Raw genomic sequence first — 21,508 nt, forward strand, 5'->3', positions numbered from 1 at the left:
GGCTGAAACCAATTCAGAATCGTGCGTTATGATTCCACGAATATGAAGTGACACGTGACAGACGTTTTGAGTGGTGGAAACCCCCCCCCCCGGCAGACGCCCTAAAAGGGACCCTGAAAAAGGGTCTAGATCATGTTTTCTAGTTACGGCTGAAACCAATTCAGAATCATAGTCTGGGTTCCCCTGAGTACGAAATGACCAATGACAGACGTTTTGAGTGGTGGAAACCCCCCGGCAGACGCCCTTAAAGGAACCACTTTTGTGACCCCTGAAAAGGGGTCTAGATCATGTATTCTAGGTACCGGCTGAAACCAATTCAGAATTATAGTCTGGGTTTCCCTGAGTACGAAATGACCCATGACAGACGTTTTGAGTGGTGGAAAAAACCCCGGCAGACGCCCTTAAAGGAACCACTTCGTGGGACCCCTGACGTCATGGGGGAGTTGAGGTGCCTTTTTTGCCAGCACCCCGTCACGTAAATCATGGATCCGCTCCTGTGAAACCAAGTCTATATTGCTAAAACTGTTTCCTACACCTAAAAGTGCCGACAGATGTTTGTTTAAACAAGAAAAGTCCAGTTGGTGTGTCTGATTAAAGACCGGGTTTCGGAGACTGCAGTTCGGCCTTGATTGTGGACACCTCGCCGTGCTCGTTGCATGTCGTTGCTTGGCAACTGAAAGTGGCACGCTTCTAAAAATACGACGGTGACCTTGGCCTCCACTCGGCGTTTAACGGCATGCCCACGCCTTGAAAATGAAGGTCAGAGCGCGGTATCGTCTCAGTTCTGGCGGGCACGCGGCCTACGTCGCATTGATATAGTATGAGTAGTAGCATTGAATCTTGTTTTCGGATGAAATTCTTCCAACAATACTTGCAACTTCGCCATATAATTCATCATTTCAAGCATCATACAGATACAGTATTACCTATTTGTCAATATCTTAATTTCCATTATTGCGTATAAATGACTATTTAATGAATTTACGATGCCATGTACTGTTACAGACTGGCATCCCACATAAGACACACGTGTGAGTTGTTTCTGGATAGAGCGTGTATACAATGTATACTGAAAAACCGTTCATTATGAACGTGTTTTATTTATATTCATATTTTGATATAATGATTACGTATCCATGATGTACACGCCGGTCTGCATTTTGTGTCGTGCTGGATAATTTTAATCATATGGAGAGTAGACAGCAGAATTATGACGTCATCGCACGATACGCACGAGAAAAGCACGCACCAGGCGATTAACGCTTCGTAAACTATTGTATTGCCTATTCAGAACATATAAGTATTATGATATATACTTTGTTAGAAATGACACCTTTGCGAAATCCTCCGCGTCGTCTCGACTTTGATATAAATTTACTATGTTTTTGAGAATTTACCAATACATTGAAAATTGTGATGATTTTCAAGAGTATCGATATGGAGGAAACGGATCAAGCCGAAATGGTGATACCAGCTCCCAGTGTGTGTATCATATGTAAGACCAGCGCAACGGTTCCATTAAAACCATTTGATTCCAAGTTATGGGGTTCCATAAAAAAGGCGGCTGAAATTTGAAGGCAGATGTCATCCGACCGCTACAGCGATGCTACATCTCAAATTTTGACACGAGTTGACGAAAGCGAAGCGGTGTACCATACACAGTGTTACAGAACATTCACTGCTGTCAAGCGTCGGTCATCTTCTGGTCCATCAGTTCATGAGCCAACGGCGAAATTAACCACGATGCGACAACGAACTTTCCTACCTGCTACTGACGAAAAAGGATTACTGAAGGGGACATGTTTATTCTGTGGGAAAGTGAGAAAGAAATGGAACAGTGTAGACGAGAAACTGTCCGAATGTTTAACAGCAGATGGTCGTGACGCAATCTTTGCTGCAGCTCCACGAAGCAACAACGAACGAGTGAAATCAGTGGTTCGTGGCGAGGTAGATATTATAGCAAAGGAAGCGCAATACCACAAGTCGTGTCATCGATTGTTCTTCAAGGAAGCGGACCAATCTGTTGAAAAATCTGCCACCCCACGTACTGGTCGGAAGCTTCATGCGGAAACGTTCGAAACTATGAGAAGGTTGATTGAGACGGACGTGATCGGAAATTGTCGAGCAATGTTGGCCAGTACGTTAATCGAGCTATATCGTGCGGAATACATTGGCTGTAGCGGTGATGTTGGCATTGAGAATTACTCAGTTCAGACGTTAATGAGCAAAATCAAAGACCGGTTCGGTGCGAGATTATCTATCTCTCTCTACGACAAGCGTCAGGGTAATTTTATGTACAACTCGGCAATGTCTGACAATGATGCGCGAGTCAGCTTCCACGAAGATCGCGAGAAATTTGAACATCACGACAAGATTCGCGCAACCGCTCTATATCTACGATCCCTAATCCTGTCGATGCCAACATGTAAAACGCCTACACCCACGACACTACACACATTGAAAACCTGTTCAGCGGAGATACCGGAATCCATCCCTTTGTTCTTCAAAACCACGATCTGCGGGCTACGTGAGCAGAATGAGAACGAAAACATCGAACGAAAAGTGTTAGCGATGTCCTCTGATGCGGTGTATATGACCGTTTTTACAGCCATTTTTCCCTGCTGTGCAGGGGTTTGGCTTTTTCTTGAGGCAATGTTTTATGTCCGGATGCCCTTCCTGACGCCAACCCTGGTCGCCTCTTACGACACACAGGGATATGGTACACCTATTCTAACCAGGGCATACACCGGGACCAGTACACTGGCACTCATTTCGCCGACCTCGGAAGGATGACAGGCTGAGTCAACCCCCTGGTGTTAATTCAGCAGCCAACGGGGCTTGAACTCAGGACACTGGGATCCCAAGCCGCTGCCCTAACCACTGCGCCAACACCAGGCTACTCTGATGCGGTGTATAATACTTCCAAAGGCTCGATTCGTCCTTGGAAACAGACCGTCCTCGGTCTCGGGCTAGTAACACTAACAGGATCAAAACTGGCGCTTAAAATGCTAAATCGTCACGGTCATTCAATAAGCTATGATGAGGTGAAGCGACTGGAAACAGAGATGGCGTATTCCACATCAGAAGAAAACCGCGATACTCCTGATGGCCTGTCATTGAAAGCTGATCTTGGAACAGGGCTCGTGTGGGACAAGTATGACGTCAATATCGAAACGTTGGACGGGAAGAACACGCTGCACGCAACGGTTGGAATATGCTACCAAAATCAAGCGCCGATTGAGAACGAGCAAACAACATCAGCCCAATATACGTGATGAAAGAAACCGGCGAAGTTTTGTCGGAGAAGAACGGGAGATTCCACCGTACCGGACGCCTCTGAACAAAGCAAAGTTCAGTATCTCTCATCGAGCCGACGTGCAGTTGACCGAAGGACTTGCTCATGGTTTACGACCTATTGACATGTTCTGGTAACTACAGTCACGCGTTAAGTCCATGCCTCTTTTCAATAGTTACTACTCTCAGTTTGTGACAGACAAATTTCCACTGGACAAGATTTGTTACATGGATCCCATCGCCAAACCACCAACACAAAACAATGTCGTCCGGGAGACAATGGTCAGGAGTTTAAATGTAGCGTCTGAAACAAATCAGGAATACGGCATCGTAATGTACGATCTTGCTGTAGCCCTGAAGGCGTACTCTATTCAAGCTGTTGACGCCCCACTGTTTGATAATCTGCTAATCCTTCTCGGTAATTTCCACGTTGAATTCGCGATGTTCGGTGCTCTCGGCACGTACATCAAGGAATCGGGAGCGGAATATTTGTTGATAGAGTTGGGTGTATTAGCCAAAGGTTCGCTGATGGGATTCATCCGCAGAAAGTTTTATAATCGATGTACACGAGTTCATGAAATCCTTGCAAACGTATTGGAAAGAAAACTGTACGACCAATTCGTCACTACAGTGAGTCAGGAACGCATCGATGAAGTCCGAAGCATCCTCGACAGTAGTCCTACAGAGAGCGACGACCTCGAACGCTATATTAGAGAGCATCCCATCATTCAGGATCACATGAGGCAATATGAAACCTTCTTCCATGAAACGATGGATGGACGTCTTGGTCCAACGGCAACATTCTGGACCACGTATGTCTTCATAGTTAACCGAGTGTATCGGGACTTGCAGCGCGCTGTTCAAACAAACGATGTCAGTGGGTACCTCGCCGTCTTGCCTACACTCGTCGACATATTCTTCGCTTTGAACAGACAGAATTACGCCCGCTGGGGTACACTTTTCCTCGACAAGCTGCACAACGCCGAACCACAGTTCCATGCAATTCTTGAATGCGGAGCCTTCTCCATCCGTCGCACTAAAAAAACATTTCTCACGAACGGCCATCGACATACGTCTTGAGCAGACAGTTAACAGGGATGCTGCATCACCAATGAGAGGTATAGTGGCCTTCAGGAATTCTGAGAAAGCAGTCCGACGCTGGTGCATTACAACCACACAACGAGGCATGGCCGTAACGGAATTGCGACGATTGTCTGGCTTGGAGACGATGGAGTCACCTGCGGCTCAACTCACTGCTGCTAAGATACGGAAGGACAACGAAAGTATGGATGCACTGACAGACGCATTGACCGAAGCATGTGACCCATTCTGCGCCACAGCATGTACGTCAGAATCGCTCATAAACATTGCGACAGGGAAAGCTACGGATCCGGAAACTAAAACGTATCTGCTTAAAACCATGTCACGAGGAAAGGAACTTCATGAGAAATTCGAAAAAGAATGTCAGGAAGACGACGGGCGTCTCCTAAAGTGCCTGTCGAGGAGCAAAGTCCAGAATTTTGCTGCTGAGAACACTAAACGAAAACGAACATCGACCGCAGCGGGAAAGCAAACGACAGAGGGGGTTAGAGATATGTTCATCCGCATGGTCGTGATCATATCCCAGCAAACTGCATTCGACTTGAGACACGTTATGACATTTCCCGTAACACAGTTATGACTTGCAATTGCACACTCTGACGGCACACCGCTGAAAACGTGCAAGGCCAAACTTCTGCAAAAATTGGAAACGCTTCAAGATGGTTACACCCAATTCGATCTCCCTCCCGTTGACGTAACACTGGTGGATGGCGGTCTACTTCTGCATACATTCCTCTCAGTTACAAACAGCGCAATGTACGGTGCGATGGCAAGGAGTCTTCTGCTCAAAGTATGTTCCAACCCGGGTGTCAAAATACACGTCCTGTTCGATACATATGACAGATCGTCTATCAAGGAAATTGAGCGGAGGTTACGGGGCGCAGAGGATCATCCGTTCGTCATCAGCGGCCCCTTACAAGTATCTCGACAAAGTGGCCAGCAATTGCTGAAGAATGGTAACTTCAAAGACCAATTGACTGCGTTTGTCCTCGAAGAATGGGGAAAGAATCAATATGGCCCGATTTTGGGGGGAAAGATAATGATTGTGTCGCACGGTGGAAACTGCTGTCGCTACATCTACAATGCACAGAACGAGTGTATCGCTGTCGATCGTCCAAGCCACCTTCAAGGGAAACACGAAGAAGCGGATACTCTGATCGCATTTCATGCCAGTAATGTTGCTGGATGTATTGTGGTCAGAGCATCAGATACAGATGTAATGGCCATCCTTATTCATATGCTGGGAAGACATGTAGAGAGCGGTACGCAGGGACCAACAGTGATCATGGACTGTGGCGTTACCAACAATCGCCGATACATCGATCTGAATCAAATCGTAAAGGCTTTGGAAGCCATGCAACCTGGACTGTCATTGGCAATCATTGCCATCCACGTCTTCACTGGAACAGACTTCACGACGGCATTCTACCGTAAGGGAAAGGTTGGGCCGTTGGAGATCCTCATGAAGGACATTTCCGGCTGGTTCATCAAGGCATTCCGAAACATCAGTACCGCAGACAAACCAGATGAGCCTACTCTACAGGAGTACACCTGCGTATTGTATGGACAGAGCGGTCAGGTCGACATCAATGAGGCGAGACATGCCAAATTACTGCAAATGACCGGCAAGATCAATCAGGTCAGTAGAGCTTGCACTGTTCTACTCTGGTTTACTTTATTGCCCGTAGAAGTATTTTGTAACTGACCCTGTATCTGATTCATCGGAGTGACACTTTTCATGCATTCTTTTTCTGCAGGATACGCCGCTGGTGAACGTGAAGCAGATCGACTGCGACCTCCTACCACCCTGCCAGAAAAGTCTGGCAAAGAAGATTGCACGCACCAACTCTGTCAGCATGCTGTGGGGTCGTGCCACGACGGCAAATCCGGCACAGGGCCTGGATCCTCTGGACTACGAATGGCGACGAGAGGGTGAATGTCTCGTTCCAGAATGGTTTTCGGGACCCGAAGTGCCAGTCGATCTCTTTCAAGACAACACCAACGTCAGCGACTCCATCACTACTGCCGACACTGAAGATAACGATGTTTCGGAAGACGACACCGACACTGAGCCATGGAGCGAGGAAGATAGCGAGACAGATTGATTCGACGATAGTTTGCAATAACCGAGAATTTACAGAGACAGTGCGGCGAGAGTTAACAGATACAGCAGTGTGCTACATATTATAAGTCATAGTTAACAGAGATAGCAGTGAGCTATGTATTATAAGTGAGAGTTGACAGAAACAGCAGCGCGCTATGTATCCTATGTGAAAGTAGAGACAGCACTGTGCTGTATTATAAGTTGATAGATACAGCAGTGAGCTATGTATTATAAGTGAGAGTTGATAGACAGACAGCAGTGAGCTATGTATTATAAGTGAGAGTTGATATAGACAGCAGTGAGCTATGTATTATATGTGAGAGTTGATATAGACAGCAGTGAGCTATGTATTATAAGTGAGAGTTGATAGACAGACAGCAGTGAGCTATGTATTATAAGTGAGAGTTGATAGACAGACAGCAGTGAGCTATGTATTATAAGTGAGAGTTGATATAGACAGCAGTGAGCTATGTATTATAAGTGAGAGTTGATATAGACAGCAGTGAGTTATGTATTATATGTGAGAGTTGATATAGACAGCAGTGAGCTATGTATTATAAGTGAGAGTTGATATAGACAGCAGTGAGTTATGTATTATATGTGAGAGTTGATATAGACAGCAGTGAGCTATGTATTATAAGTGAGAGTTGATAGACAGACAGCAGTGAGCTATGTATTATATGTGAGAGTTGACATAGACAGCAGTGAGCTATGTATTATAAGTGAGAGTTGATAGACAGACAGCAGTGAGCTATGTATTATAAGTGAGAGTTGATATAGACAGTACTGAGCTATGTAATTAGGTGAGAGTTTACAGAGACAGTAGTGGACTGTGAGTGAGTGTTGACGACAGAGAGACTAGCGTGTTATACGTGATGAGACCAGCGCAGTAGAAAGCGGTTTAGACAAAGCTACGTGTATTTGCATGACTTGAGAGTTGTCATAAACAGTTACAGCAAAGATATAAATAGCCCATACACCCAGAAAGTTACACATTCTCAAGTAATCGTAATTGTTTACAAAAAACTAATATGGGAATTCATTCAAAATCCGCGATATTTCGTCGAATATTTCTGCTAATTTACTTCGATAGGGTACGAGGTGTTATTGCTATTCAGTGGTTTTAGTATTTTTTTATTTCGCGGGTGTGCCCCTTTAACTGGCAGCAGTTACAGAATGCAGTCGATTTGCAATATGATTATATCCTGTATTGATAGTTGACTAGAGATGATGTGCTATGTCTTTTGATTACCCGAGTGGTTCCCCCACCGAAAACGTCTGCCATGGGACATCTCGTGTCACCCCAACGATTCTCAATTGGCACAATATAGTGATCTAGAGCACCTGCTCAGGGGTGGGCGTCTGCCAGGGGGTGTTCACCACTTAAAACGTCTGTCTTGGGTCATTTCCTACTCAGGGAAACCCAGACTATGATTCTGAATTGGTTTCAGCCGGTACCTAGAATACATGATCTAGACCCCTTTTCAGGGGTCCCACGAAGTGGTTCCTTTAAGGGCGTCTGCCGGGGTTTTTTCCACCACTCAAAACGTCTGTCATGGGTCATTTCGTACTCAGGGAAACCCAGACTATAATTCTGAATTGGTTTCAGCCGGTACCTAGAATACATGATCTAGACCCCTTTTCAGGGGTCACAAAAGTGGTTCCTTTAAGGGCGTCTGCCGGGGGGTTTCCACCACTCAAAACGTGTCACGTGTCACTTCATATTTGTGGAATCATAACGCACGATTCTGAATTGGTTTCAGCTGGTACCTAGAATACATGATCTAGACCCTTTTTCAGGGGTCACTATAAAGGCCCTGGGGGCCACACCCACCTACCAGATCCTGGCAGATGGTCAGTTTGAGAGTTAGTGATGTGGGTCCCAACATCCCATGGGGTGCAACATTGGTACCTCGTTCACATGGGTTCGATGCCCCTGGCTGCGGGTCTATGAGTGAAGCGACCCTCCGTGTTCCCCAAATTCGAGCGAGTTTAAAAAAAAAAATTAATCCCTTACGAGAAATAAGATGGCGTTTCAAGGCGAGCGGGTGCCGGGGGTATTAGAAATGTATATGTGTAGAAATGTAGGATACATGGCCCAGGACGGTACTTGTAATTACAATCCACCGGGGAGCTCAACCCGATATTCTGAGCACGGACTTTGCCGGCAAACTGAGTCGCATAATGGCGGCACAATCGCACCTCAGCGCAGCACGGAGCAGGCTGCTATTAAAAGCGCAACGAGCCAGCTAGGAACGATTTGGCTGGCAGAAATAAAAAAATGCACGCGATTTGAAGGATGGTATGGATGCGCACACGAAGGCATTCAGGAGAAATATGCGAGGCCTGCAGGCGGGCAGAAGGGCAATTGCGAGGAGCGAAACGCGGGCAGTGGAGCCCAAAATGGCGACGCCACGTGCTGGGGCGAATGAGTTGGGAGAGAGTGCAACGGCTGTTCGGCCCACGATGGAAACGGGCGAGGTCATGATGAGAGACGAGGACAAATCAATACGGGAGACGTGCTGGGCGAGAATGAGGAAGATGAGGAAACTAATGGAGATGTTAACGCAAATAAATGAGGGTTATCAACGGATGAAAGAACAATTAGGGCGGGCCCTGATAAAGGAGACACAAATAAAAATGGAGACGAGGGAAGTAACAAAGACAAAGAAGGAAAGGGAAGTATTGCCAGAGACGCAGGAGATAGAAAAAATAGAGGAGAGACTGCACGATAAAGACGTGGTTAAAGGAACAGAACACACACACACGGAGTTAGCGAGGCTTAATGGGGGTGAGCTGGCGGACTGTCTCGTGACCCGGTGCAAGCAGCTGGATGGCATCCTTCGGGAACGAAGGGAGACGCTGTTCTCCCTTGAAGCGAGTCACGACCAGGCAGGTCCGGTCGTGCCGAGCGAAGTCGAGGGGGCGAGTGCTGTGGACGGTTGCATGTGCAGCTTGGGGGTATAGAGGCCCCGGGAAGAACTTGTGGGGACACGAATCCCCAGTGGGGTTATGCAGGTGTGTGTGTTTGCGAGTGTGCGGAGATGCGTGCTTTCCGGCACGCATTGTGTGAGTGAGACCCCCTGTGTGAGAGGGTCCATATGAGAGAGACAGTGTGTGTAAGAGAGCAGTACGTAAGGGAGATGGCGGTGGGCATGCGGGAGCACGCAACCGCGTCTCCCGGGATGAGTGTGATAGAGTGGAGTCTGAGCGTTGGAACACGCAGGTGAGCGTGGGTTGAATGGAGACGATGACGGCGACAGATGGACAGGGGCCGAGTAGCGGCCGTAGCTGTTTTGGGGACCGCGCCGGGTTTACCCAGCAGGGAGCGTGAGGCCCGTGCTGTGGTACGCACGAGGCCCCCACGTGCGCGCCTGCGGGAGTGAAACCCGGTCCGGAAACGCCAGCGGTGGATGTTGCCGATCCCGCGGACGGACAAAGGTTAGGCAGGATTACGGATTTGGACCGAACGGGTTCTCCACGCGAGCTTGTGTTAAGCTCCAACGGGCAGAGCACATGTGTTCGCTTGGAGAACCCCTCGAAGCGCGAGGCTTGTTTTTTATGCGCAGAGTGGCGTCATGGCACGCGTGTGGTTGGAATCCGGCAGGAGGGTGAATCCCTGCCGGATGGTACCATCCAAGAGGGACGAGGGACGCGAACAGCTGCCAGAACGTCACGGGCAAAGTGTGCAGGTTACGAGTTGCCGCGCTGGTGCTGCACAATAACAAAAAAAAAAGAGAAAACAAGCCTCGCTTTCGGGTGAACAGGATTCCTGGGCATGGGGTGGAAGACCCCCTGCCCGGGCACAGGAGAACACTAGTTAGGGGGAATGGTTAGTTTAGCTAGACTGGCTTCATGGGGCAGGGGGAATTCTCATGGGGCCCGTGGAATGGATTAGGTAGAGGGATTGTAGTCAGATTTAGGAGGGGAAATGATTTTTAGAGATTTGGAGGACAGTGACAGGCTGTGGATGTGTAGTGGGGACGTAGCTTAGCTACGTAGTGTTAAATGGAACGTGCTGTAGTGTAAGGGATGACGTGGGAGCACGAGGTAGTAAGGGGAAGTAGTGAGCAGGATGGCAAGATTCAGCGGTGTGAGTTGAAGTGCGAAATGAATGGAAACATGTTGAGTGAGTGATGCCAGCGGGTCTGTGTGAATGGAGCGAATCTGGAATGCATGGTGCGATGAGTGATTGGGGGAGGAGTGATTCCCGCCCAAGGGACCCCGGGGTCAGTGTAAAGTGAGTTAGTTAGGTGGGTTAGTTAAATTGACAAAATGGAGGTCGTTTTCTTGTTGGTGGGAAAGTAGGCTCGAAACCCGTTTGGAGGGGTGCAGGAGCCCTGTTGACGGGCTGGGAGCGTGGCTGCGAAAGGTGAGTATCGCTGAGTGGGTACCCCGGGCACCGGGCTAGTCAGCCGCGGTAGGCCAAGGGCCCATGGGGGGCCGGGATAGGGTAGTAGGCATGGGTGCGCCCGCATGATGCGGGGGCCCGGGGCGCCATTAGCTGTGTGGGCAGTGCATTGGGCACGGGCACCCAGGGAAGGGGCCCGGGGCGCCAGCCTGCCACGTGAACGTTTCAGGGGAGTCGCCATGGAGGGCACTCCCCGGTGTTTAGGGAGCTGGTAGGCTCGGAGGCAGTGTAGTGCCCGGGTGCCATTGTTAGAGAATCGGCAGAGGGTATTGCCTGCCAAGGGAGCCACGCATCCCAGCCGTGAGACCGTGTGAGGGCACGGAAGGAAAATTGGGGGGCAAGGCCCAAAATTGTGAGGACACCAACACAGGCGACAGGAATCTGGGTTGTTAGAACTGATAGCTTAACAAGAGGCGCTTGTTGAATGCCCCGGGGTAGATTAGGAAGTGTACTCCTCTGCACCATCCATCCCTTCGCTCTCGTTGTGGGCCGCTGGACCCACTTTGGGTTTAAGATCGCTGAAGTCTGGGGAGCCCATCTTGAGGCTTGAGTTGGGCCTCGACACAGGACACTAGCCCTCCCTCATTCCCCTCCGGGAAGGGAACGTAGGGGTTGGGAGTAGGCTAGGTGACGAGATAGGTTAGCCGAACAATGACGATAAAGGGGGTTAGGGGACAAATTATAGTGGGGAGGTCGGAAGAGCAGAAAAAAAAAATGAAAATAAAAACAAACAAAAAAAAAGAATAAGTTGGGGCTAAATTGGTTTTGTACAAATTAAGGGGGTGGGTATGGACCGAGACAGGCAAAGGCGATTGGTTGGGAGGGAGACGTTTAGGTAGGTCCGAGCCCGCCTTCTGAGTGGCCAGCACCACCGCACTCCCTCCATCAAACTGCACTGCACGGCAAGAGGCCGGCCACTTCATCGGTTGGCTGTGTTTGCCTGCAACGGCCTTGTTCTGCAGGCTGTGTTTGCCTGCTGCCTTTGCCATGCCATGCCCACTGCCCATGTTCACTAGCCCCGTTCTGTTTTGCATTTGCCCCCCCCCCCTTGTTCAGTGCCATGTGCGCCAGGATCGTCGTTCAAGTTGCAAGGACTGTCCTGTTGGCAGCTACAACACGTGCCTGCAGTGGCGGCCCGTGCACTGGTTGACTTTTGTTTTTCTCCCTGCAGAGTCCATTGATCCTGGGCCATGGAGTAGTGTAAAAGGTTAAGATGTACTGTAAATATGAGTGCGCCCCCGGCATGTATGTCTTAGCGCCGGCAATTTATTTAAGTTGTCTGAATGAGTGGGTTTGTTTAGTTCGTTACTCAGCCCGTAAGTTATTTATTTTGGGGACACGAATACACTGAATGTCGCACTCAGGGATCCGAAGGTAAAACGTACTAGGGGAGAACTACACATGATGGCACACGAGAATTTGACGACTCGGGACGAGTCTGTAAAAAGGGGAGGGGGTAGTTTTACGGTTGTGGAAATTCGCATTACACCATAAAGAGTCCTCAGGTGAGATATCTCGATAAGTCCATGTGTAGTTAGCCCACACCCGTTGTATAGGGGAATTTATGTGATCCATTCGGGCTGCGATCCTTCAGTTAGCCATTTTTTCTTTCTCTATTGTTATTTTCGACCATTAAGCCGCCAACAATGCAAACAGCCACTTCCTTTACCTTCACAACTCCATCCCGCAAACATCGCTTCACCGCCATTCCCAAACGACACCATATCCATCAAACCACCACCGAAAACCCTCCACCACCTTCGCCTTTCTTCTTCACAACCAACAATCTCACCACCTGTGAACACTGAACGTCGGGCTGTCTAGGGCCCATTCGGCGATTGGTGCCAAACGAACCGAGCCGCGAGCGCGAATGGCGGCCTTTCCGAGGGGAAAATTTGGATCCAAAATGCCTCACGCCCACTTCCCCTCCGTCCAATGGGTGAACGTGAGGCGGCTTGGCCCCGCCTCCAAGCGCGTGTATGTGAAGTCCGTTTATGCAAATATATGGATCAAGGGAGGTTCACACCTCTTTTTGCCCGACAAATGGCTGAACAGAGGGTGGCGTGGCCCCGCCTCCAATCGCGTTTTGATCCGCATATTTGCACATCGGCTCCTCCTGAGACCTATAAAGATACGAGCGCAAGGCGACTAGCGCGGCGGGAGTGTGGAACTAAAAGAGGGTGAAGTTGAGCTTGGAGAGAAGTTGCGGAGGAGTTGCAGGGAAGATGGCGGATGGCGACGAGGTTGCGGTGTGGGGGTCGCTTGACTCTTCGCGAGATCCAGGCCAGCCAGCCATACCCCTCTCCCTGAGCATCAACGATTTCCCCCCCCCACTCGCGCTGAGATAGTGCCGAGGGGGGCCCCCGTTCCCCCCCCCCCACCCTAAACGTGGTGCCAACAGGACCGCTCGCATGGAGCACGCCGGAGAGGACTCGCTGACCACGCCAGGGCACGGAGTCAGGGCGCAGCAGCGCGAACATTGCGGCTTGCCCGCCATCGCGTCACGAGGACGCGGGTAAGACCTCCCCGGTCTCGCGGACCTGCCGATCCTTCAGGATCCACGTAAATTTGGTCTACGGACCTGTCTGCCTCCTCGCCTATGAGGGTGGCTTTCTTTTTCCTTTGCTTTTTGTGTAAATGCTTGTGGTGGCGCCGTCTGTTAAGTAAAACTGTGTAAGTGTTGCCGTGTGTCGGTCTTAGTCGGTAGTATCTCTCTTTTACTGTTTCTTTCTGTGTTTGAATATGTGCCCTTTTATTATTATTATTATTATTATTATTATTATTATTATTATTATTATTATTATTACTACCGTGACTGAATATACATGCTTGCTTTGTGTCCGTGTGTCGCGCAATAAAATGCTTGCTTGTTGAACTGTTCCCACTCTGCTTCGTCTCCTTTCTTTTTATTGAATCTCTATCCTGCATTACGTAAAAGATTGGTAGTGGGTGTAAGTTCCCGGTAACTAATCTGAACCGTCGAGGTCGACGATAACTCCGCTCCGTTATCTCTGCAGTACGGAACGAACCGCTTGAGCGGTTCGCGTCCGAAGTCGACCTGCGGCGAGGTACGATCGCCCGATTAACCATCCGCGTAGGTACTTAGGTAGGTCGAGTTTGGCAAACAACCCTATCCTACGCGGGTGGCCGATTGGCACGATTGTGGTGAGGTCGAAAGACCCACCCGTGACTAGCTCCCGGCGTTGTTCCGAGAGGGTCACGACTGACTTGTCCGTCCAGTGGGCGACGTGCCGCGATTCGAGTTACGTGGCCGATCGCACGCCGGCGGGTGCGAATTCGCAACTATATATATATATATATATATATATATATATATATATATATATATATATATATATATATATATATATATATATATATATATATATATATAGACAGAGACAGAGATAGAATGGTGTTTATGAGGGGTTAAAGCACTTTAAGCATGGGTAAATTGGTCTTCTTTTCCTTCTCCTTATCACCCAAAATTTTTGGCAAATACAACGAATAATTGGTCTGTCAGTGAAGTGATGGGAAGGTTCTGCTAGTATGAAAAAGGTAAATCCGAGAAACGGACGAAACCCATTCAAATTACCCTTTAAACCCCATTGGAATTATACTTTCGAACTCTTTATAATTAAGCATGGTGGGTTATAAAGGTTCTTCTTCTTCGTTTTGATGGACGGATGGACAGATGGATGAAAGGCAGGACATACCCAAATATTGAAGTGGCTACACCGCTTAAAAACCCTAATCAATTTCTGCACCAACCAAGACGTGTAAGTATCAACACAACTCAGTGGTTTGGCACAACATAAGCTTCCCCTTATTATTGGTAAACAAATTCCCCAAGGCCACTTGCCTGACTGTCGAGTCCCAACAGCAGAAGCATGACAAAGAAGAGTGCTGCCCACACGGGAGCAACAGGCATCATTGAGACAGCTTTGGGGTATGCGATAAAAGCTAATCCAGGTCCTGCAAACAAATAATTGAGATAAAACTGGCTACAAAATAACAACAATGAGGCTGCACATGATTGACCTTGCCATCAATAGGCATGAACATATAAACATCAGGGAATTTGATTGGAGATCCGAATCATCAATATATTTAGTGTGGCATACTTACCTGATTCAGCGACTTTGGAAATGTCTATGCCTTGCTCATTGGCCATAAAACCGAGGGTAGAGAAGACAACAAAGCCAGCGAAGAAGCTCGTACCGCTGTTGACGAGTGACAGCATAAAGGCATCCCTAGAACAAGGCCCGAGGACAAGTGTTTTTAAGGCAAGGCCTACTAAGCGCCTTGCAATCTCGATTCAGCTTTCAGACACCCATTGGCACAGCCTCTTCTTCCTCTTGAGTGAGAACCAAATCCCATAGTTACTACGGTGTAGTAAGAAACGGGTAGCCATGCTATTAAAATCTGTGCTATGCACTGTTGCCTCGAAGGAAAAACTCTCAAAATTAAAATAAGAATTCACTATTAAAAATATTCAATGCTGAATAATAAAAGTTAGAATTTTCAAAGCAAGTGCAAATGAATTTGGTTCAATTTGCAATCTCCCTCCAAGCAATTGGCAAAATATATTTGATGAATCACACAAAGAAGATAAAACTGGAACGCACAAAAAAAAAACCCACAAAAAGCAGAATAAAGTTCAAAGACAAGGGTCAAAGAAAAACTACCAGGGCACTCTTCGACGTTGCGAGATATGCCTCCGCCCACATTGTACACACTTGTACCATATTTGATTTAAATCCCTGAAGCCAGATTCAAAATATTAAATAATTATGACTGCCAGATCATGCATCCGACCAAGTTGAAATATAAAACATATATTCACCATGACGACGAGATCATAATTGTGAAGCTTCATATCAATTGGTGAAGCGGTTCAAGAGAAAGCATTTTTAAAAGATTTTTGTTCAATCCAATATAGCTGCCAGACCATCTCCCAAGACATGAGATCAAACCCATCTCAGGTCAGGGCAGATTAGATCTGAGACTTGCTACAGGTACCATGTAAACCTGTACTAACCTATTTCATGGTCAGGTTATCAGCAACTAAACCATCTCCCCCACCAGGTTTCCTAGTGAGGAGGGTGTATGGATATGGATACCCCGCAGGATTAAAAACAAAACCTGTCAAAGGGTGGAGGAGCTTCTTGTGCACCAACGGCCATCCATATCGAGTGCCCAACTATGTCTGCGAGCAACCTGCAGTTAGGTTACTTTAAAAAAAAAAATTATGAGCTTGGTGGCAGGATTTGCACTCTGGCCACTGCAAAACACTTCATTCCGCAAAACCCACAAATGCAAATAAAACTGAAAACCCGCTCCATTGGAGTACCTCTTGTGCTGCTGCCCTTCGCAGGGATGCTCACCGGATGACGGGAGTAGGGCAAAGCCTTCGGAACCGCCATTCCTTGATGAGAGGAGGAAAAGCACACGGTAAACTTCCTGGGTCAGATTGCAGTGGAGTGTTGTGGAGTGCTGCTGAGGTGTTGGCCACCAGACAGCGATCTCCTTGGGTTAACCTGAGATGATCCCTATATGAGCATGCCTGAAATGTCCAATCCAAAAGGAGGATGATCACCTGTCTCTCTTATCATCTGAGCTTAAGCATTATAACATCAGTGAGGTTCAGAGACCGGATAGTGGAGAGTGGTTACACCAACTCGGTCTGGTCGCTCTGATGGTTACCATTGCCAAAGAGTTGCGGAAGCTGTGTCCAATAAGCTGACTCCATTGATAATTGAGGTAAAACCAATCAACGAGCATATTATGACACAAGATTCGTCACTCCTTGAGTGTTGTTTCCCTGGTCTCTGTATATGCTCCGACTGAGGCGAGTGATTCACCGAGAAGGATGCATTCTATGCTGCACTCGAGTGTGTGGTTCATCAGTTCACCAGGCGAGATACTTACTCTTCTCGTCTTTGGGGATTTCAATGCATCCACTGGCACTGATAGGGGCGGTTATGAGACATGTGTTGGTCCCCATGGGTCTGGAACTGTGAAAGAGAATCGCATTAAGTTCCTTAACTTTGCAAGAAGTCGTGGACTTAGGATGGCTGGTTCATGGTTTTGGCACCCACAGGCTCATTGCTGGCTTTGGTATTCCAACGCTGGTGGAGAGGAAAAGGAGATTGACCATGTGCTCGTTGAAGGTCACTGGAGGATGATCCAGAACTGCAGAGTCTCCTGGAGTGCGAAGTTCCTCAATACCGACCACAGGCTTGTTGTAGCAACTCTGAAGTTGCAGCTGAAATCCAGAAGAATGGTACCCTCCCAGCCTAAGCTGCATGTTGGCAAGCTCAAGGATGAGAGGGTAGCTGAGAAGTTTGCTAATAGGTGAGTGGGTATTTGGGGGGTCTGGGTGCTTTGGGAAATCCTGAAGAGTTGTGGAGTGCCTTCAAGACCACCATACTTGATGTTTCTGGTGGATGTCTTGAAACTCACTGAAGGGCGAAGAAGAATTTTGTCACTCAAGGGACACTGGATACCACTGATCAAAGTCACAGGGCCAGGCTGAATGGAAAAGCTGAGCTAGTCAGAGTGTTGAGGTGTGAAACTGTACATGCAATGAATGAGGACAAGGAGGCCAATGTGCAAGGAATCTGTGACAGGGTAGAGCATCACCTGTGGTCAAGTGATTCTTGGCCTGCTTACAAGGGAATTCGTGCATTGCCTTCCTCCAAGCCCGTCCCTCGGTGGACTGCAGTTAGCGTGGAGGGTGGTGGGCTTTTGAGAGAGTCCGAGGTGAAGGCCCGTTGGGCCGGTAAATTTGAGTGGCTGTTCCAGGCCTACCCATCAGCTGTTGAGTTGGATGTCAGTGGTGGTACGATCCCTATTGCTGAGGCTCCAATCAACTGTGATACAACTTCGCTTGTGGTAACACAGGCTGCGGTGAACCGATTCAAATGGAGTAAAGCTCCTGGGATCTGTGGCATCCATGCTGAACTTCTCAAGGCTGGTGGAAATGCTATGCTCGTGTCGTTGCAAGCAGTTCTGTATTCTGCCTGGCCAACAGGCATCAATCATTCCAACAGACTGGAAGAGACTTGTTGTCCCTCTCTGGAAAGGGAAGGGAGATTGCCAGGACTACAAGAACAACCGAGGGGCTACGCTGCTCTCAGTGCCGGGTAAAGTCTTTGCTTGGATAATTATTGATAGGATTCGCCACCATCTGCTTGAGCACCAGTGCCCAGAGCAGTCAGGCTTTGTACCAAAGAGGTCAACAATTGACCAAATCCTTGCTCTTCAGGTCCTCACTGAAAGCAGAAAAGAGTTTCAGCAGGGTCTGCTTACTGCCTGTGTTGATCTCTGTAAAGCGATTGATTCAGTGCATCGGGATGCCCTCTTCAGAATTCTTGGTCTTCGTGGGGTGCCACCATAACTGATAAATCTGACATCTCAACGATACTCTGGTACTGAAAGTGCTGTGAGATGTGGTAATACCATCTCTGACTTATTTCCAGTTGTTAGTGTAGTTTGTTAGGGGAGTGGAATGGCCCCCATACTTTTCAGCACTTGTATGGACTGGAATCTGGGGAGGATGTTGGAGAGATCAAGCTACGGTGCATTGTTTGGGAATGTCAAGATCTCTGACCTTCATTTCGCAGATGATGCGGTCATTTTTGCGGAGAGTCTGGATATCCTTTTGGGGCCTTCAAGGTGCTAAATGAGGAGTCTGAGCCACTGGGATTACGGCTTTCCTGGGTCAAAACTAAGATCCAGGCTTTCAATGACATCTTGGATGCTGCTATCTTGTCTGTCCCTGGTTGTCGTGAGGATGTTGAGGTCACAGAGAGATTCACTTACCTTGGCAGTGATATTCATTTCTTTGCTGGCTGTGAGCCAGAGGTCAATCAGCGTCTGTGTCGGGCCTGGGGAGTCATGGATTCACTGGATCATGGGGTGTGGTGCTGTCGGTGCCTGCACAGGGGGACAAAAGTCCAAGTCTTCAGGTCCTTGGTGCTTCCAGAGTTTCTATATGGATGCGGGACTTGGACTCTGACTTGGGATCTGAGACAGAGACTTAAATCCTTTGGTGCCAGGTCTCTTCGGAGAATCCATGGCAATGGCTGGTCGGACTTTGTGTCCAACGAGCGGTTGCTGAGAGAGACTGAAATGGGATTTGTTCCCTGCATAGTCCATGAGCGTCAGCTGCAGCTGTATGGACATGTGGGTTGTTTTCTTGATGCTGATCCAGCTCACCAGATTCTCTCAGCGAGGGAACCGCGTGAATGGAGGAGTCCAATGGGCCGACCACATGCCACGTGGTTGCAGCAGGTTGATCAGCATCTCAAGGAGATAGGGATGGGCCACGCATCTGCCTGGGGGATGGCCAGATGGAGGCCCCTGGAGTGGACACAGCGATGCGCTGTTCCGGTGCATGCTCCCATACCTGACCTGACCGATCTCCCTAGGCATATCGCGAACTTTCAATACGATCTGGCACCCCGCCCTGCTCACCAAACTCTCTTCCTAAAAATAATAAAAATCCAAGGCAATCTCCACTCATGGCTCGCAGACTTCTCCTATCGCAGTTGTATGGGAGAGGGGGTGGGGGAATTGATGGCATCATCAGGCCTCAATGGAATTCTCTCATCCCCTCTTCCTGTCAAGGCTGGAGTTCCTCAAGGCAGTGCTCTGAGCCCTGTGCTTTTTATGGTTTTCATCAATGATTTCTCCAACTCTCTAGAAAATCCTCTATCTCTCTGCTGATGACTCCACCCTCTGCCATACCATCTGTCATACCTCAGCTTGACAAGCAGCAGCCTCTTCACTCTATGCAGATCTGGATAAAATCACAAGCTGGTCCAACACTTGGAACATGTCTTTCAATCCTGACAAATCTAACACTCTCACTTTGTGTCTCGAAACGGACCATCTGGAAACACCCCCCTCACCCCCCATCGACTTTCTCAACAATCCTCTTGAAGAGATACTTTCATTCAAGCTTTTGAATATCACTATCTGCCATGATCTTTCCTGGGAAAGCCACATTTCCAAGCTGGCATTGAAGGACAGTCAGTGACTGGGCATCCTCCTTCGTGTAAAGTCCTTCCTTGGCACACCTGAGTTCCTGACCACGTACAAAGCTTCCATCCACAGCCTGATTGAGAACACTGTTCTCCGCTCCGGGCCGGTGCTCCCGCCTCACACCTTTCTCGGCTTCACACCGTGGAAACCAAGGCTTTTAGGAACATTGCTATCTCCCGCGATTAAGCTGAGTCTTTGGGTTTCTCACTCTCTCACCACAGGAGGGTCAGTGGTCTTTGTCTTCTACAGTCTTCTCTCCAGCCCCACCCCCCTGCTCTGTGATCTGTCCCCCCCCCCCATATTTCCGCAGGGTGTTCAAGGTCTGCCAGCAACCCCCTTCTGGTAAAACTATAAAATCAAGAATCGCTGCTCACCTTAACTCATTCATTCGTCTATTTTTCCCCACCTCTAGAACAAACTCCCACACTCTCTTCAATCCCACTGTTCCCTCCAGGTCTTCAAAACAACTGTTCACCACCATCTCTCATCTTCCCCCATCCAAAACCGTGATCTTTTCTCCTGCTGTTAATCCACCCCATACCAGGTCAGATCTGGGAGCATGTGCTGGAGCAGCGCAGAGCAGCCCAAACCCACCTCCTTCAAATCCCCTATTTTCCTTCCTGAAATTCCCAGTAGTGTCCATCCCATTTACCCCGTGTACCCCGCGCCATCCCTCTCCCTTCCACAGATCTCCTAATGTCTCTGCTCTCTACTATTTTGTGCTTCCCTCTCCCACCCCTCTCATCTCCTGCTCCCTTTGTTATACGTTTTGTGTGCAAGCTCTTATACGAGCCTTGACAATACATACAAAAAAAAGACCATGTGACCTATTAATTATTCATAAACACCCGAGCATCCTCAAGGCTTGGAGAACATGTGGGTAAAGTTTCCCCTTGATCTGTCACGCCATGTTGAAGAAGAGGATTTTCAAAGATTTATTCTTCAAAATATCATAGCTCTCAAACCATGCGACCTATGACATCAGAGGTAGAGAACTTTATGTTCCTTATGTATCAGCAACCATACCTCTAAAGTTTTCCCTTGGTCTTTTTAGCAATTTCAGAGATTTTTTTAATAGTTTTTAATGCTAAAAACTGGAGTAATTAGACTGCGCGCATTCGACAGGTATGTCTCCGCTCTCCCGCACACACACTTGAGTATTGACATATTTGACCCTTGACCTTTATCATATCTGGCCCAAAATCTAATCAGTTAATTGTCCTGTCTAACTTTACCTTTGTACCAAGTTTGATGAAATTCTGTCCAATATTTCTTGAGTTAGGGCATAAACAGTAAAATTTCAGAGTTTGACCTTGACCTTTGACCCTTGACCTTTATCACATCTGGCCCAAAATCTAATCACTTAATTGCCCTGTCTTACTTTACCTTTTTACCAAGTTTGATGAAATTCTACAATTTGCTTCTTGAGTTATCGTGTAAACGAAAATCCGGACGTACGGGCGGACAACCTGAAAACGTAATGCCTCCGGCGACTTCATCAGCGGAGGCATACAAAAAAGTTTTCTTCAGGCAAATAAAATTGTTAA

The 21,508-nt window shown here is 48.1% G+C and overlaps 1 protein-coding gene across 5 annotated transcripts in view; it reads right to left on the minus strand.

Annotated features, from left to right (window-relative positions):
• Positions 1-21,508, minus strand: part of LOC147018092 (sodium- and chloride-dependent creatine transporter 1-like) — a 210,339-nt gene that overhangs the window by 134,863 nt on the left and 53,968 nt on the right. For all 5 annotated transcript variants that reach the window (XR_015062277.1, XR_015062278.1, XM_085897435.1 and 2 more), the window contains exons 7-8: positions 15,039-15,163; positions 14,773-14,885 (exon numbers count right to left, since the gene is read on the minus strand). Coding sequence is in view for 3 of the 5 variants with exons in the window: in XM_085897435.1 (XP_085753561.1) it covers positions 14,773-14,885; positions 15,039-15,163 (238 nt within the window). In the remaining 2 variants the exon portion in view is untranslated. The remainder of the gene's footprint in view (positions 1-14,772; positions 14,886-15,038; positions 15,164-21,508) is intronic.

This window comes from Eptatretus burgeri, chromosome 10, assembly GCF_056783735.1.
Source record: "Eptatretus burgeri isolate ZD-2024b chromosome 10, Ebu_testis_v1, whole genome shotgun sequence".
Taxonomy (NCBI): Eukaryota; Metazoa; Chordata; class Myxini; order Myxiniformes; family Myxinidae; genus Eptatretus; species Eptatretus burgeri.